We start from the raw sequence: 17,819 nt of genomic DNA, 5'->3' as shown, positions 1-17,819 counted from the left end.
ATAATAGTAAAATCAAAACAAAACAAAACAAAACAAAACAAAAACCTATAGCTCAGATGCAGCTTCATTCAGTGTTTTAACATGATTACTTTACAATTAGGTATTATTGTGCTGTCCATTTTTGAGTTTTTGTATCTAGTCCTGTTGCACAGTCTGTATCCCTTCAGCTTCAATTACCCATTGTCTTACCCTGTTTCTAACTCCTGCTGAACTCTGTTACCAATGACATATTTCAAGTTTATTCTCGAATGTCCGTTCACATCAGTGGGACCATACAGTATTTGTCCTTTAGTTTTTGGCTGGATTCACTCAGCATAATATTCTCTAGGTCCATCCATGTTATTACATGGTTCATAAGTTTATCTTGTCTTAAAGCTGCATAATATTCCATTGTATGTATATACCACAGTTTGTTTAGCCACTCTTCTGTTGATGGAGATTTTGGCTGTTTCCATCTCTTTGCAATTGTAAATAATGCTGCTATAAACATTGGTGTGCAAATGTCCGTTTGTGTCTTTGCCCTTAAGTCCTTTGAGTAGATACCCAGCAATGGTATTGCTGGGTCGTATGGCAATTCTATATTCAGCTTTTTGAGGAACCGCCAAACTGCCTTCCACAGTGGTTGCACCCTTTGACATTCCCACCAACAGTGGATAAGTGTGCCTCTTTCTCCACATCCTCTCCAGCACTTGTCATTTTCTGTTTTGTTGATAATGGCCATTCTGGTGGGTGTGAGATGATATCTCATTGTGGTTTTGATTTGCATTTCTCTAATGGCCAGGGACATTGAGCATCTCTTCATGTGCCTCTTGGCCATCCGTATTTCCTCTTCTGAGAGGTGTCTGTTCAAGTCTTTTTCCCATTTTGTAATTGGGTTGGCTGTCTTTTTGTTGTTGAGATGTTGATGAAGTTCTTTAATGCACAAAAGTGTTTAATTTTGAGGAGCTCCCATTTATTTATTTATTTCTTCAGTGCTCTTGCTTTAGGTGTAAGGTCCATAAAACCACCTCCAATTATAAGATTTATAAGATATCCCCCTACATTTTCCTCTAACTGTTTTATAGTCTTTGACCTGATGTTTAGATCTTTGATCCATTTTGAGTTAACTTTTGTATAGGGTGTGAGATACGGGTCCTCTTTCATTCTTTTGCATATGGATATCCAGTTCTCTAGGCACCATTTATTGAAGAGACTGTTCTGTCCCAGGTGAGTTGGCTTGACTGCCTTATCAAAGATCAAATGTCCATAGATGAGAGGGTCTATATCTGAACGCTGTATTTGATTCCGTTGGTCAATATATCTATCTTTATGCCAGTACCATGCTGTTTTGACCACTGTGGCTTCATAATATGCCTTAAAGTCAGGCAGCGTGAGACCTCCAGCTTTTTTTTTTCCTCAAGATACTTTTAGCAATTCGGGGCACCCTGCCTTTCCAGATAAATTTGCTTATTGGCTTTTCTATTTCTGAAAGTAAGTTGTTGGGATTTTGATTGGTATTGTGTTGAATCTGTAAATCAGTTTAGGTAGAATTGACATCTTAACTATATTTAGTCTTCCAATCCATGAACATGGTATGCCCTTCCATCTATTTAGGTCTTCTGTGATTTGTTTTAACAGTTTCTTGTAGTTTTCTTTGTATAGGTCTTTTGTCTCTTTAGTTAAATTTATTCCTAAGTATTTTATTCTTTTAGTTGCAATTGTAAATGGAATTCATTTCTTGATTTCCCCCTCAGATTGTTCATTACTAGTGTATAGAAACACTACAGATTTTTGAATGTTGATCTTGTAACCTGCCACTTTGCTGTACTCATTTATTAGCTCTAGTAGTTTTGCTGTGGATTTTTCAGAGTTTTCCACATATACTATCATATCATCTGCAAACAGTGATAGTTTTACTTCTTCCTTTCCAATTTTGATGCCTTGTATTTCTTTTTCTTGTCTTATTGCTCTGGCTAGAACTTCCAACACAATGTTGAATAACAGTGGTGATAGTGGACATCCTTGTCTTGTTCCTGATCTTAGGGGGAAAGTTTTCAGTTTTTCCCCATTGAGGACGATATTAGCTGTGGTTTTTTCATATATTCCCTTTATCATTTTAAGGAAATTCCCTTGTATTCCTATCCTTTGAAGTGTTTTCAACAGGAAAGGGTGTTAAATTTTGTCAAATGCCTTCTCTGCATCAATTGAGATGATCATGTGATTTTTCTGCTTTGATTTGTTGATATGGTGTATTACATTAATTGATTTTCTTATGTTGAACCATCCTTGCATACCTGGATGAATCCTACTTGGTCATGATGTATAATTCTTTTAATGTGTTGCTGGATTCGATTTGCTAGAATTTTGTTGAGGATTTTTGCATCTATATTCATTAGAGAGATTGGTCTGTAGTTTTCTTTTTTAGTAATATCTTTGCCTGGTTTTGGTATGAGCGTGATGTTGGCTTCATAGAATGAATTAGGTAGCTTTCCCTCCACTTCAATTTTTTTGAAGAGTTTGAGCAGGATTGGTACTAATTCTTTCTGGAACGTTTGGTAGAATTCACATGTGAAGCCGTCTGGTCCTGGACTTTTCTTTTTGGGAAGCTTTTAAATGACTGATTCAATTTCTTTACTTGTGATTGGTTTGTTGAGGTCATCTATTTCTTCTTGAGTCAAAGTTAGTTGTTCATGCCTTGCTAGGAAGTTGTCCATTTCATCTACATTGTATTTATTTGCATAAAGTTGTTCATAGTATCCTGTTATTACCTCCTTTATTTCTGTGGGGTCAGTCAGTGGTTATGTCTCCTCTTCCATTTCTGATCTTATTTATTTGCATCCTCTCTCTTCTTTTTGTCAGTCTTGCTAAGGGTCCATCAATCTTATTGATTTTCTCATAGAACCAACTTCTGGTTTTAGTGATTTTCTCAATTGTTTTCATGTTCTCGATTTCATTTATTTCTGTCTAATCTTTGTTATTTCTTTCCTTTTGCTTGCTTTGGGGTTAGTTTGCTGTTCTTTCTCCAGTTCTTCCAAGTGGACAGTTAATTCCTGTATTTTTGCCCTTTCTTCCTTTTTGATATAGGCATTTAGGGCAATAAATTTCCCTCTTAGCACTGCCTTTGCTGCATCCCATAAGTTTTGATATGTTGTGTTTTCATTTTCATTTGCCTCGAGGTATTTACTGATTTCTCTTGTAATTTCTTCCTTGACCCACTGGTTGTTTAAGAGTGTGTTGTTGAGCCTCCACATATTTGTGAATTTTCTGGCGCTTTGCCTATTATTGATTTCCAACTTCATTCCCTCATTATTTGAGAAAGTGTTTTGTATGATTTCAATCTTTTTAAAATTTGTTGAGACTTGCTTTGTGACCCAGCATATGGTGTATCCTTGAGAACGATCCATGAGCACTTGAGAAAAAGGTGTATCCTGCTGTTGTGGGGTGTAATGCCCTATAAATGTCTGTTAAGTCTAGCTCATTTATTGTAATATTCAAATTCTCTGTTTCTTTATTGATCCTCTGCCTAGATGTTCTGTCCATTGATGAGAGTGGGGAATTGATGTCTCCAACTATTATGGTAGATGTGTCTATTTCCCTTTTCAGTGTTTCCAGTGTTTGCCTTATGTATTTTGGGGCATTCTGGTTTGGTGCATAAATATTTATGATTGTTATGTCTTCATGTTGAATTGTTTCTTTTATTAGTACATAGTATCCTTCTTTGTCTCTTTTAACTGTTTTACATTTGAAGTCTAATTTGTTGGATATTAGTATAGCTACTCCTGCTCTTTTCTGGTTGTTATTTGCATGAAATATCTTTTCCCAACCTTTCACTTTCAACCTATACTTATCTTTGGGTTTAAGATGTGTTTCCTGTAGACAGCATATAGAAGGATCCTGTTTTTCAATCCATTCTGCCAGTCTATGTGTTTTGATTGGGGAGTTCAATCCATTAACATTTAGTGTTATTACTGTATGGGTAGTACTTTCCTCTACCATTTTGCCTTTTGTATTTTGTAAGTCATATCTAATTTCCTTCTTTCTAAACTCTTCTCCACACCTCTCTCTTCTGTCTTTTTGTATCTGTCTCTAGTGCTCCCTTTAGTATTTCTTGCAGAGCTGGTCTCTTGGTCACAAATTCTCTCAGTGATTTTTTTGTCTGAAAGTGTTTTAATTTCTCCCTCATTTTTGAAGGACAATTTTATTGGGTATAGAATTCTTGGTTGGCAGTTTTTCTCTTTTAGTAATTTAAATATATCATCCCACTGTCTTCTAGCTTCCATGATTTCTGCTGAGAAATCTACACATAGTCTTATTGGGTTTCCCTTGTATGTGATGGATTGCTTTTCTCTTGCTGCTTTCAAGATCCTCTCTTTCTCTTTGACCTCTGACATTCTGACTAGTAAGTATTTGGAGAACGTCTATTTGGATCTATTCTGTTTGGGGTATGCTGCACTTCTTGGATCTGTAATTTTAGGTCTTTCATAAGAGTTGGGAAATTTTCAGTGGTAATTTCTTCCATTAGTTTTTCTCCTCCTTTTCCCTTCTCTTCTCCTTCCGGGACCCGCACAACACGTATATTTGTGTGCTTCATATTATCATTCAATTCCCTGAGTCCCTGCTCATATTTTTCCATTTTTTTCCCTATAGTTTCTGTATCTTGTCAGATTTCAGATGTTCCATCCTCCAGTTCACTAATCCTAACCTCTGTCTCTTGAAATCTACCAGTGTAGGTTTCCATTGATTTTTCATCTCTTCTACTGTATGTTTCATCCCCATAAGTTCTGTGATTTGTTTTTTCAGACTTTCCATTTCTTCTTTTTGTTCGTTCCTTGCCTTCTTTATATCCTCCCTCAATTCATTGATTTGGTTTTTGATGAAGTTTTCCATGTCTGTTCGTATATTCTGAATTAGATTAGTTGTTTCAGTTCTTCTATCGCATTTGAACTATTGGTTTGTTCCTTTGACTGGATCATATCTTCAATTTTCCTGGTGTGATTTGTTATTTTTTTGCTGGCGTCTTGACATTTAATTACCTTAATTAGTTTATTCTGGAGATTGCTTTCACTTCTCTTACCTAGGGTTTTCTTGCTAGATGAATTTGTTGTCTATCTGTTCTTTGACCTTCAGTTCAGCTTTTTCTGGACCTCTAGCTTAGGTTTTGTTTAACAGAGGATATTTTTTCAGTTCTTGTTTTCTTGTTTCTTGCCCTGCTTGTATGGTGCCTTTTCCCTCCCCACACTTAGGAGGGTCTACGTAAGTATTATAGACTCCAGCCGGGTTTTCCCAGACTAAACTGGCCTTCTATCAGGGGCAAGGAGTCACCTGCTTCAGTTTTCCCTGAGGGTGAGACTCAGCATGTTAAAAGACTTTCCTGTGAAGTCTGTGGGCTCTGTTTTTCTTATCCTGCCCAGCATGTGGCGCGTCTGCCTGCGGGTTGCACCAGCAAAAGATGTTGCAGCACTTTTAACTTTGGAAGACTCCCTGCTGGAGGCGTGGTGGAGATGGAGGAGAGATTGTAGGCTGTTTTTAATGGCTTCAAATTGCCAAGCTCTGGGGTCTGAATTCCTTGAGGGAGGGATTCCACCTGAGTTGGGCTTCACCCCTCTCTTGGTGAAGGCACAGGTGGGAGACAGCCCTGAAAGCAGCCCGTTTCTGCATATGCCTGGGACAGTTGCAGCCTGAGAAGTTCCGCTGCTGAATCCAGAGGCTGCCAAGTCTCCATAGAGACACAGCCACTAAAGCCTCCGTTTCCTCCCCTTTCCTCTTTTTCCGTGAGCCCAATGAGTGACCTCTGCCTTGACCAGGTTTAGAGTCTCTTTCCTTTCCCTCTGGGAAGCCGCCTGTGGGGGAGGGGTGCCAGGTACCAGCCGCCGCGGCTTGGGGAACTCACGGTTTTGGGGGGGCTTGCAGCTGGTCCAGCTGGTCCCTACTGGGGTACACTGTGTGTCCGGTCACTGACGTGGCTCCGGGAGCTGTTCTGTACTGTTTCTGGTTTTTTAGTAGTTGTTCTGGAGGACTAACTAAAATGCGCAGATTGCTAAGCCACCATCTTGACAAATGCCAGTCTTGGTGTCCTACTAGGTATATTACCATTTGAGTGGAAACAGACATTCTGAAGAGAGGAAGGCCTAAGAAAAATTATTCATTCATTAATTTGATATGTAAGTATTAAGTGCGTACAAACTGTAAGGCACCCATAAAGATGAAAACATTTAAGCACTTGATTGGTGTTTAGGTGCTTAGAAATTTGTTTATGCTTTTAGTGATAGTGTAGTAAAGAAAATTAGTGGCTAAGACAGAGATGATGATAGAAATAAGAGCCTTGAATTGGGCATGTCCCATTTGGTAAGGGTGATAGATTTCCTTTACATTTTTTGTTTTGTTTTGACTAGATATTTGTTTTGGTTTGTTACTGCTGCCAGAATGCAATATACTAGAAGTGGGGCAGCTCTTATAAAGGGAATTTATTAAGTTTCAAGTTTACAGTTTAAGGCCATAAAGATATCCAAACTAAGGCATCCAGAGAAAGATACCTTGACTCAAGAAAGGCTGATGTCTGTGACAGGCTGGTGTCTGCTGGTCCTTGTTCCCGTTACTGTTGCTTCCAGCTTCTGATGCCAGTGGTTTCCTCTCTAAGCATCTGTGGACTTTCACTTAGCTCCTTTGGGACACAACCCTGGGTCCTGGCTTGCTTAGCATCTCATGGGAAGGCACATGGAGAGATCTGCTAGGCTCTGCATCTCCAAATGTCTGTTTCTAGGCGTCTACTCTCTCTGTTGGCTCTGAAATCTCTCCAAAATGATTCCCCTTTCAAAGAATTCCAATAAACTTTTGTCGAAGAGTGTTTACCTGTATAATCTGAATAACATTCTCCCTGTTTTTAAAATTGTATAAGCCAGATGCATGACTAGGGATAGAGTTGATATCTACTAGTAATTTGGGGTGTTGCGGCGTAGTTACTTTGCTTTTTGTTTTTTGTGGATGAAGCTAAAATTAATGTGTAGATATAGCAGCTTATGGGGCAGCAATGTAGACAACTCTGTAATATGTGCTAAATTTGGTAGGAAGGAGTTTTGTTAAAAGATATCAGTACCAAACAATTTTTATTTCATTCTCATTTCATTATGAACTGTTTTAATTAGAATTTCTGAATTTCATTATGGCTGGAACTCTGGTCTAATACAGTGATTCCCACACTTTTTAATATCATAATCCAGAAAACAAAAGCAAACAAACAAAAAATAGGAATAAAGAGAGAGAAAACTTGATTGGTAGGACCGTCATATTGTTGTTACCTTTTTACTTTCCTAAATAAGTAAAATTTTAAAACTTTACTAACATTAGCAATTCATGAAAGAAAAATATTTTAGTAAAAATGTAGGACATATAGTTAAGTGTGATGCCTGATATATGCCAGTGTAATATGAGCAGTGAATAAAGAAGTATTTGCAAAATCCCCTTGGGGGACTGGGGAGAAAGGAGGAAATACTCATCTTCCCCATTTGGAGAATTCCTGATATTCTTGCACGCAGTGGGGACAACCAAATCAATAGGCTGAGCCTTTGATCTTTGGGTTTGCCCCTATGAAACTTACTCCTGCAAAGGAGAAGCTAAGCCTACTTATAATTATGCCTAAGAGTTACCCACAGAGAGCCTCTTTTGTTACTCAGATGTGGTCTCTCTCGCTAAGCCAACTTGGCCGGTGAACTCACTGCCCTCCCCATTACTTGTGACATGACTCCCAGGAGTGTAAATCTCCCTGGCAACATGGGAGCAGAACTCCCAGGATGAACCATGACCCAGCATTATGGGATTGAGAAAGCCTTCTGGACCAAAAGGGGGAAGAGAGGAATGAGACAAAATAAAGTCTCAGTAGCTGAGAGATTTCAGAGTCAAGAGGTTATCCTGGAGGTTATTCTTATACATTTTATAGATATCCCTTTTAAGTTTATGGTATACTGGAGTGGCTGGAGGGAAGTACCTGAAACTGTTGAACTGTGTCCCAGTAGCTTGATTCTTGTAGATGATTATATAAGGATATAACTTTTACAATGTTACTGTGATTGTGAAAACCTTGTGTCTGATGCTTCTTTTATTCAGGGTATGGACAGATGAGTAAAAAAATATGGATAATAAATAAATAAATAATACAGGGGATAAGGGGTAAAATAAATTGGGTAGATGCAAATACTAGTAGTTAGTAAGAAGGAAGAGTAATTTTAACATTTTGTCACATTGGATATATTTTATTTTATTCCTCACTATGCTATTATTTTTCTCATTTTTCCTTGGTTGAATGAAAACATCATCACAGATGAGTGTTTGGCAACTAATGGTCTAGTACCTCATATTGTTAGAAACAGAGGATCTTCTATTTTTTCACTATGTTGTTTTCTTTCACTGGTAAAAGCAGCTGTTACAAACATTCATTTCTTATAATCTTTAGAATAAGCTTCTGAGTATTTGGGATGTTTAATAGATTCATGACCAATTGAATAAAGTTCTTTGTTTTTGGGTTCATTGCAGTGACTGACCATGAACTACGCTGTGATGTTAAGGTTGATGTGATAGACAGTATTGAAATTATATCTCGAACCCGGGAACTGTATGTAGATGACTCACCCCTGGAACTGATGGTGAGGGCATTGGATGCTGAAGGTAAAGAACTTTAGAGGACTTGACAACATTACCTAAAATAAAGTAACACTCCCTTTCTGTTGAGCCTGTGAAACAAGAATTTGAGACATAGAAGTAGATTGGAAATAATATTTATTATTAACTCCTCATGTAGATGAGGAATTAATAATTTTGACATAATTCAATATATTAACCACATACTTTCATAACATTTTTCCTGCTGTTAATCATTGGTAACCAAATTCTGCCTCTGAGCTTCGCTAGTAGTCCCTAGATCAACAGTTCAGAATATTCAGAATTTACTGTTAACTCTATTTTGATCATTCCCTTTTCTGTAGGCCAGGAGAGTTAAATGTAAATCTGTGAAAAAGTTTTAAAGTTTTAAATTAATATTTCTTGAGATAAATTTTATATTACTTTTAATATACTGTACTAATGTTACAGTATGGCACTAAATACTTAAATTTATTGCCTCTTTCTTTGCAAACTAGTGAGGAGGAACTTTTTAATCTGAAAAAATGAACGTATTAGAAATACTCAGAAGTCCAGTGTATATTAAAAATTTCTTTTGAAGTTATCATTATATGGTTGACTTATGTCAACAGCCTAAGCATACCTATAAGGTGGCCTTCATATAGAAAGGAATAGAAAGAATATGGCATAATTTTTATTAATCAGCAGTTAATCAATTTGAGTCCTTTTTACTTTCAGAAAGCTTGTGTAAGATAGCATTTATATTCTTTGTGTAGGAGTCTCCCTGGAGTATATGTTTTAATTCATCAATGATTATGCTTTTAGTTTTTAATGAAAGAGACCTAATAATAATTATTTTTTTAGGTAGGTTTCTTTTTCTTGTTAAAGACAACTGAATATTGAGTATGTAATTCTGTCTTATTGCTTTTGGCTTGCTGTACAGGAAATACATTTAGTAGTTTGGCAGGGATGACATTTGAGTGGAGCATTGCCCAGGATAACGAGTCAGCAAGAGAAGAACTATCGAGGAATATTAGGTAACCTTAAGATCAAATAAAAACTGTCTGACTTTGAGGGAGACATCTGCTATTGGATACTACCGAGGATAGCATCTGTTTGTTTGAGCTTTGGTAATTCTGCTCTCTGGACTTTTTTGGAATGGATAAATTCACCAGGAGATATGTCTGTGATAGAATGACATATGGTATTGATGTAGGTACCTGTATGATGGCTTAACTTGAGCCACTATAGAGGAGTTCATGAGGTTAGTACTGTACAGTTATTTGAGTCATATGTATCTTCTGGCAGTTTGTTGCTCATGCAGCATGCTACACTACCTGAAACAGAATGAATGGTATAATAAACGAAATGTCATCTTTAGTGCCAAGAAATAGCTCTCAGGAAATCTAAGTTTTAGTCCCTCAACAGTTTTAGCCAGAGGCATATTAAATACTTTCCTTACTGCCTGTGGAAAACAGAAATAAATATATTTTTTTACATTCTATAAACATTGAAGAGACCATGTTTAAAGTCTCTTTAGGGCGTTTTTGAAGAAGACTGATTGTTTGATTCTGTTAGAGGCAAATATTATTTTATCTCTTTAGGATTCTGAAATATTCTGAAGCAGAATATTCTCCCCCAGTGTATATAGCTGAGATGGAAAAAGAAGAAAGACAAGGAGATATGATTTTGGTGTCTGGAATTAGAACTGGTGCTGCTGTTGTAAAAGTTCGAATTTATGAACAATTCTATAAGGTAAAAATCCTGTGCTATAAATTTTCATCTAATAGTCATACCTATGGGAAATATAGTTTCTTATGTATATCTATAGTAGAAGCCCTCTAACCTGATATGCTTTGGACCGATAATTGGTCATTTAATTGAAAAAGTCATTTGAAATGGTTAAGTATAAAAAATACCTGCCTTCAGGTATTTTATTTATTCTTATTTTTATTTTTATTTATTCAGGTATTCATTTTATTACCTGATTAGAATTCCAAATACAACTGGCATTTTTTGTTAAAACACTTAACTGCATTTTATTCACCAATCCTTTTTATGTAAGTCCAAGGCCTTTCTTTGACAAGTTCACTGATTAGAAATGTACATATTCTTTATTGAATAAACGACAGTTTCTAGTTTCACTTTCTTTTATAATTAGGTGACACCTTTGACATGTGTGAAGCAATCTGAGTATAAAATTCTATTTTTTAAGGATTTTTACCCCAATCATTTGCATTTCTTACCTACACCTAATTTGGTAGCACATCTTAGCAGCTTGCCTTTAATTTCTTTCCAAAGCATTTAAATTTTTGTAGAAACTACTCTTTTTCTTTTCACATCTACAGTTTATTGTTTGAATGTAATTATTATTACAAGTACAACTGCCATAAATAGGCTTCTGAAAAACAAATGTCTTTTTTTTGGTTATTTATTTATTTATTTTTAAATATAACAACAAACAAAAACATTCTTCACATATGATCATTCCGTTCTACATATATAATCAGTAACTCACAATATCATCACATAATTGCACATTCATCATCATGATCATTTCTTAGAACATTTGCATCAATTCAGAAAAAGAAATAAAAAGACAAGAGAAAAAAATTCATACATACCCTACCCCTTACCCCTCCCTTTCATTGATCACTAGCATTTCAATCTACTAAATTTATTTTAACATTTGCTCCCCCTATTATTTATTTATTTCTATTATTTATTTTTATTCCATATGTTTTACTCATCTGTTGATAAGGTAGATAAAAGGAGCATCAGACACAAGGTTTTCACAATCAAAGTCACATTGTGAAAGCTATGTCATTATACAATCATCTTCAAGAAACATGGCTACTGGAACACAGCTCTACACTTTCAGGGAGTTCCCAGCCTCTCCATTACCTCTTGACTAATAAGGTGATATCTATTTAATGTGTAAGAATAACCTCCAGGATAACCTCTTGACTCTGTTTGGAATTTCTCTCTTAGCCATTGACACTTTTTTTTGTCTCATTTCACTCTTCCCCCTTTTGGTCGAGAAGGTTTTCTCAATCCCTTGATGCTAAGTCTCAGCTCATTCTAGGATTTCTGTCCCACATTGCCAGAAAGGTCCACACCCCTGGGAGTCATGTCCCACGTAGACAGGGGAAGTGTGGTGAGTTTGCTTGTTGTGTTGGCTGGAGACAGAGGCCACATCTGAGCAACAAAAGAGGTTTTCTTGGGGGTGACTGTTAGACCTAATTTTAAGTAGCCTTGACCTGTCCTTTGTAGGGTTAAGTTTCATATGAACAAACCCCAAGATTGGGGGCTCAGCCTATTGCTTTGTTGTCCCCACTGCTTGTGAGAATATCAAGAATTTTCCACTTAGGGAAGCTGAATTTTCCCCTTTTCTCACCATTCCCCCAAGGGAACTTTGCAAATACTTTTTTATTCACTGTTCAAATCACTCTGGGATTTATTGGGGCATCACTCTGGACAAACATACAAAATCTTATGCCCTACTTATGATTCCATGTACTTATGGTGTTCAGTTAAGCTGTCCACATAAGTTATATTAGGAACTGCACTAGTCAAAATATAAATTTTGTGCCAAATAAACATTTTTTGCTTCAGTCTCACACATAATTTAAATTTTAAAATATTTATTACCGTCTATTTTCAACACCCTGCAGTAAAGACATTCCTTTGAAAAACAAATGTCTTTTGGTAAGCATTTAATTTAGGTGGTAGAAACAGAAGTGTGTGGATATCTTAGAGCAGTCTACTAATCTCATGTTGAATGAGGCTTCACAAGAATCAATATGTTCAGCAGGAAATGGAGAATAACTTAACCTGGCAAGTCAGTTCACTGAAGGTAGTTAAAGACAATTTCATACAGTCAAGCTTAACCTCCTCTTGTTTCACTATGTTTGCCTTTGTATTTGCCTACCTCTTCTTCAGAAAAAGACTTCATTTTTTTTTTTATGGTTGTGATTTTCCCTCATTTCTTTTTTTTTTAACATATATATTTTTATTATAAACAGGAAACAAACAAACATTCTTTTTTATTTTTTTATTTTTTAAATTTATTTATTAATTAAAAAACTAACAAATGAAATAAAAATTAACATAATCAGTAATTCATAATATCATCACTTAGTTGCATATTCATCATTTCTTAGAACATTTGCATCCATTTAGAAAAAGAAATAAAAAGACAATAGAAAAAGAAATAAGATGAAAATAGAAAAAAAAAAGATTATACTTACCATATCCCTTACCCCTCTCTTTCACTGATCACTAGCATTTCAAACTAAATTTATTTTTATTTATTTTTTTTAAATACATGGGCAGGCACCAGGAATCAAACCCAGGTCCTCCAGCATCCCAGGCAAGCATTCTTGCCTGCTGAGCCACCGTGGCCCGCCCAAACTAAATTTATTTTAACATTTGTTTCCCCTTATTATTTATTTTTATTCCATATATTCTACTCATCTGTTGACAAGGTAGATAAAAGGAGCATCAGACATAAGGTTTTCACAATCACACAGTCACATTGTGAAAGCTATATCATTATTCAATCATCAAGAAACATGGCTACTGGAACACAGCTCTACATTTTCAGGCAGTTCCCTCCAGCCTCTCCCTTACATCTTGAATAACATGGTGATATCTACTCAATGCATAAGAATAACCTCCAGGATAACCGCTCAACTCTGTTTGGAATCTCTCAGCCATTGACACTTTGTCTCATTTCACTCTTCCCGCTTTTGGTCGGGAAGGTTTTCTCAATCCCTTGATGCTCAGTTTCAGCTCATTCTAGGGTTTTTCTTAATCCCTTAATGCTGAGTCTCAGCTCAGTCTAGGATTTCTGTCCCACGTTGCCAGGAAGGTCCACACCCCTGGGAGTCATGTCCCACGTAGACAGGGGGAGGGTGGTGAGATTGCTTGTTGTGTTGTTAGGAGAGAGAGGCCACATCTGAGCAACAAAAGAGGCTCTCTTGGGGGTGACTCTTAGGCCTAAATTTTAAGTAGACTTGACCTATCCTTTGTGGGGTTAAGTTTCATATGAACAAACCCCAAGACTGGGGGCTCAGCCTATAACTTTGTCTGTCCACACTGCTTGTGAGAATATCAAGAATTCAACTTGGGGAAGTTGAATTTCTCCCTGTTCTCACCATTCCCCGAAGGGGGCTTTACAAATACTTTCCCGCTAACTGATCGAATCACTCTGGGATTCATCAGGGCGTCACTTTGGGCAAACCAACAAAATCTCATGTCCTACCTGACATTCCAAGTACTTATGGTGTTCAATCAAACTATCTACATAAGTTATATTAGAAAATGCACTAGTCAAAATATAAACTTTGTACCAAATAAACATTTTTTGCTTTAGTCTCACACATAAGGTGACATTTTAAAATATTAATTACCATCTATTTTCAGCACCCTGCAGTAATGACATTCCTTTGTTCTTCCTCATGCAAAAACATTTTTAAAATTTGTATATTTACTCTCTATTATTATACACCCTAGGCATTCCTAGATTATACCATCTCAGACTTTAACATCTATCTTTCTTTCTGATTTCATTTATGCCCCCAGCCCTCCTCCCTCTATCATTCTCACATGCAGCTTCATTCAGTGTTTTAACACAATTGTATTACAGTTAGGTAGTATTGTGCTGTCCATTTCTGAGTTTTTGTATTCAGTCCTGTTGCACAGTCTGTATCCCTTCAGCTCCATTTACCCAGTATCTTACCCCATTTCTATCTCCTGATGGTCTCTGTGACGAACAAAATATTCCAAGTTTATTCACTAATGTCAGTTCATATCAATGAGGCCATACAGTATTTGTCCTTTAGTTTTTGGCTAGTCTCACTCAGCATAATGTTCTCAAGGTCCATCCATGTTGTTACATACTTCATAAGTTTATTCTGCCTTAAAGCTGCATAATGTTCCATTGTATGTATATACCACAGTTTGTTTAGCCACTCGTCTGTTGATGGACATTTTGTTTCCATCTCTTTGCAATTGTAAATAATGCTGCCATAAACATTGGTGTGCAAATGTCCGTTTGTGTCTTTGCCCTTATGTCCTTTGAGTAGATACCTAGCAATGGTATGGCTGGGTCATATGGCAATTCTATATTCAGCTTACAAACATTCTTGACATACATACATCTTGACATGGTTATAATTAGTGGCTCACAATATTATCACATAGTTGTGTATTCATCACCATGATCATTTTTTGAACATTTGTATCTCTCCAGCAAAAGAAAGAAAAAAGAAAAAACTCATACATGCCATATCTCTTTCCCCTCCCTTTCATTGGCCATGAGTATTTCAGTCTACTCAATTTATATTAACCTTTGCTCCCCCTATTGTTTGTTTATTTCTTATCCATATTTTTTTCTCATCTGTCCATACCATAGATAAAAGGAGCAGCAGACATAAGGTTTTCACAAGGCTTCATTTTTTAATTCTTTATGACATAGAAAATTAATAAGTAACTTAGAAAGTTAATATAGCATTAAGATTCATGACTGCTTTTCTTTTTTATTATTTTTATTTATTTATTTTTCTTTTTTTGATTTTGTTGTTAGTTTTTATTTTTTATTCATTTATTTTGTTTTTTGTTTTTTTCATGCCTACTTTTCAAGGCTAACAAAGCATTTTTAAAATATTTATAAAATATTTAAAATAAACTTAAAAGAAGTAAGCTTTTGACAAGGAAGATAGACTTGAGGATTCTGCCTATGGAAACTTTGTTTTTTTTTTCCCATCCTCTTTTAGAAAGTGGCAGCAGCATTGATACGTCTGCTTGTTTTGGAGAATATATTTCTAATACCATCTTATGATATCTATCTCTTAGTTGGAGCATTTATTAAATACCAAGTTGCAAAAATGGTTCAGGGAAGAATGACAGGTACAGCAATTTTTCTTTACCTAAACCTCACATTTCCCCAATCCTTTCTCCTGGCAACAAGAAGAGATGCAATTATGTATTATATATGCAAATAATACTTATTTGTGCTTTTAGGTTTTGTGATAAAGTATTCCTTAATTTCTGTACTTGAGCTAATTCTGGACAGTGTCCATAGGCATATAAATTCTCTGTTAAAACCAAAACCAAAAATTTAACAGATTTTGTGGGGCAAGTGAAGACACTGCTTATCAAAAGGGACTTTAATGATCATGTAAAGAGCTCTGCAATAGTTGTTTCTTGAGAAGTTCAGTCCATTAACTGGAAGATTAATACTCTATCAATTAAAAATAAATTCTAATCACTTTACAAAGTGTGCATTGGGTCTATTTGCATTAATCCTTTCTTTACTTGTGACAGTCCTTCCTACTATAGTTAGTTCACCAGTTTTTAAAGAATATAAACCTATACCAGCATTAAACTCAGATAGTAGTCCCCAAAAATGACTTGGAAAGTATAGAAACTCATCATCGTGGGAAAGAAATTAGAACTAGTCATGCTCTTCTTTTAGGCTTGCTTCCTGATTTTCCTCTTAAAATCCAACCATTCACTATTGGAATGGCTCCTGTCTTTACATTTATGTGTCTTTCATGTCTTACAGAGGTGAAATTTCCACTGGAACATTATACATTGGAATTGCAACACCATAAAATTGCATGTAATGGGTCTCTTACTGAGAAAGTGGCTTTACTGGATGAGAAAACAGCCACAGTGACTGCAGTCCAACTGGGCCAAACTAATCTTGTTTTTGTTCATAAAAGTATCCTTTCATTAAAGTTTTAGCTGCCAATCTATGCTTCCCTGAGCATGTTAGACATGATCCTTGGTAAAATAATTTATTGAGTGATTACATTAATACTACACTCATTTTTCCACGTTTTTTTTTTTTAAACAAAGAAGTATAAATTATTATGGTCAGAATTTCTAACAATAGGGAGGTAGAACAAAGGAGAATATTTGGAACTTGGGATTTGTTAACTTTGTAGCTTAATTGCAACCTTAATCAAATTATAATTGAGAGGGGACAACAAAATTAATAGGCCAAGCCTTCAATCTTGGGGTTTGCCCCTATGGAACTTAACCCTGCAAAAGATAGGCTAAGCCTACTTAAAATTGGGCCTAAAAGTCACGCCCAGAGGCTTTTGTTGCTCAGATGTGGCCTCTCACTCTCTCAGCTAACATGACAAGCGAACTCACTGCCCTCCCCACTCTACATAGAACATGGCTCGCAGGGGTGTAAACCTCCCTGGCAACATAGGACAGAAATCCTAGGATGAGCTGGGACTTGGCATAAAGGGATTGAGAAAACCTTCTCTACCAAAAGGGGGAAGAGAGAAATGAGACAAAATAAAGTGTCAGTGGCTGAGAAATTTCAAACAGAGTTGAGAGGTTATCCTGGAGGCTTTTCTTATGCATTATGTGGATATCTTCTTTTAGTTTATGGTGTATTAGAGTGGCTAGAAGGAAATACCTGAAAAGGTAGAGCTGTGTTCCAGTAGCCATGTTTCTTGAAGATGATTGTATAATGATATAGCTTTTGGAATGTAATTGTGATTGTGAAAACCTTGTGTCTGATGGTCCTTTTATCTGTGGTATGGATGGTTGAGTAAAAAAAATAAACAAGTAATAGGGGGAACAAAGGTTAAAATAAATTGAGTAGATTGAAATACTAGTGGTCAATGAGAGGGAGGGGTAAAGGGTATGGCATGTATGAGTTTTCTTTTTTTCTTTTTTCTTTCATTCACCAGAGAGATGCAAATGTTCATCGTCGTGATGAATACACAACTATGTGATGATATTGTGAGCCATTGATTATAACGATGTCAAGAATGTTTGTATGTTGTTTACAATAACAATATATATTTTTTAATTGTAATTGAGAAACTATGTGAAAAAAATGGAGTTTGGAGGAACTTGTGTGAATTTTATTTAATTTGTTCTTTACTGTTTTCACATGAATAATTGAGAAAAGATGGTATTGTATTGAATAGATTCTCAATATTTGTTAAATTGAATTGAATGTAATTTTCTTAAAGCACTAAATCTGTAAGGATTGAACAAAGAGAGAGATACATAGAGCTCCATTAGTTAAGGAAAATAAAACAGAATGAAGATTTAAATTCTTAGAAAATTGAAACAGGATTTGGACTCTGTTTCTCTCTTTTTTTTAATTTGGAAATGTTTCCCATTTTTGAATATTTGAATCTGAAAGAAATTAACTCAATTCACCAAGTATCTGTTATATTCCTACTATATGCTCA

The 17,819-nt window shown here is 35.9% G+C and overlaps 1 protein-coding gene across 6 annotated transcripts in view; it reads left to right on the top strand.

Moving 5' to 3' along the window:
• Positions 1 to 17,819, top strand: part of NUP210L (nucleoporin 210 like) — a 272,420-nt gene that overhangs the window by 8,027 nt on the left and 246,574 nt on the right. For 4 of the 6 annotated variants that reach the window (XM_077156243.1, XM_077156244.1, XM_077156242.1 and 1 more), the window contains 5 exons: positions 8,506 to 8,637; positions 9,533 to 9,626; positions 10,194 to 10,344; positions 15,369 to 15,501; positions 16,160 to 16,318. The exons of 1 other annotated variant lie outside the window; for it this stretch is intronic. In XM_077156243.1, coding sequence (XP_077012358.1) covers positions 8,506 to 8,637; positions 9,533 to 9,626; positions 10,194 to 10,344; positions 15,369 to 15,501; positions 16,160 to 16,318 — 669 coding nt within the window. Of the gene's footprint in view, positions 1 to 8,505; positions 8,638 to 9,532; positions 9,627 to 10,193; positions 10,345 to 15,368; positions 15,502 to 16,159; positions 16,319 to 17,819 lie in introns of those variants that run through there. One more of the 6 variants, XM_077156247.1, reaches the window with a different exon arrangement.

This window comes from Tamandua tetradactyla, chromosome 4 (genome assembly GCF_023851605.1).
Source record: "Tamandua tetradactyla isolate mTamTet1 chromosome 4, mTamTet1.pri, whole genome shotgun sequence".
Classification (NCBI taxonomy): Eukaryota; Metazoa; Chordata; class Mammalia; order Pilosa; family Myrmecophagidae; genus Tamandua; species Tamandua tetradactyla.
The sequence above is the reverse complement of the archived record's forward strand: the minus strand, read 5'-3'. Positions and strand labels throughout refer to the sequence as shown.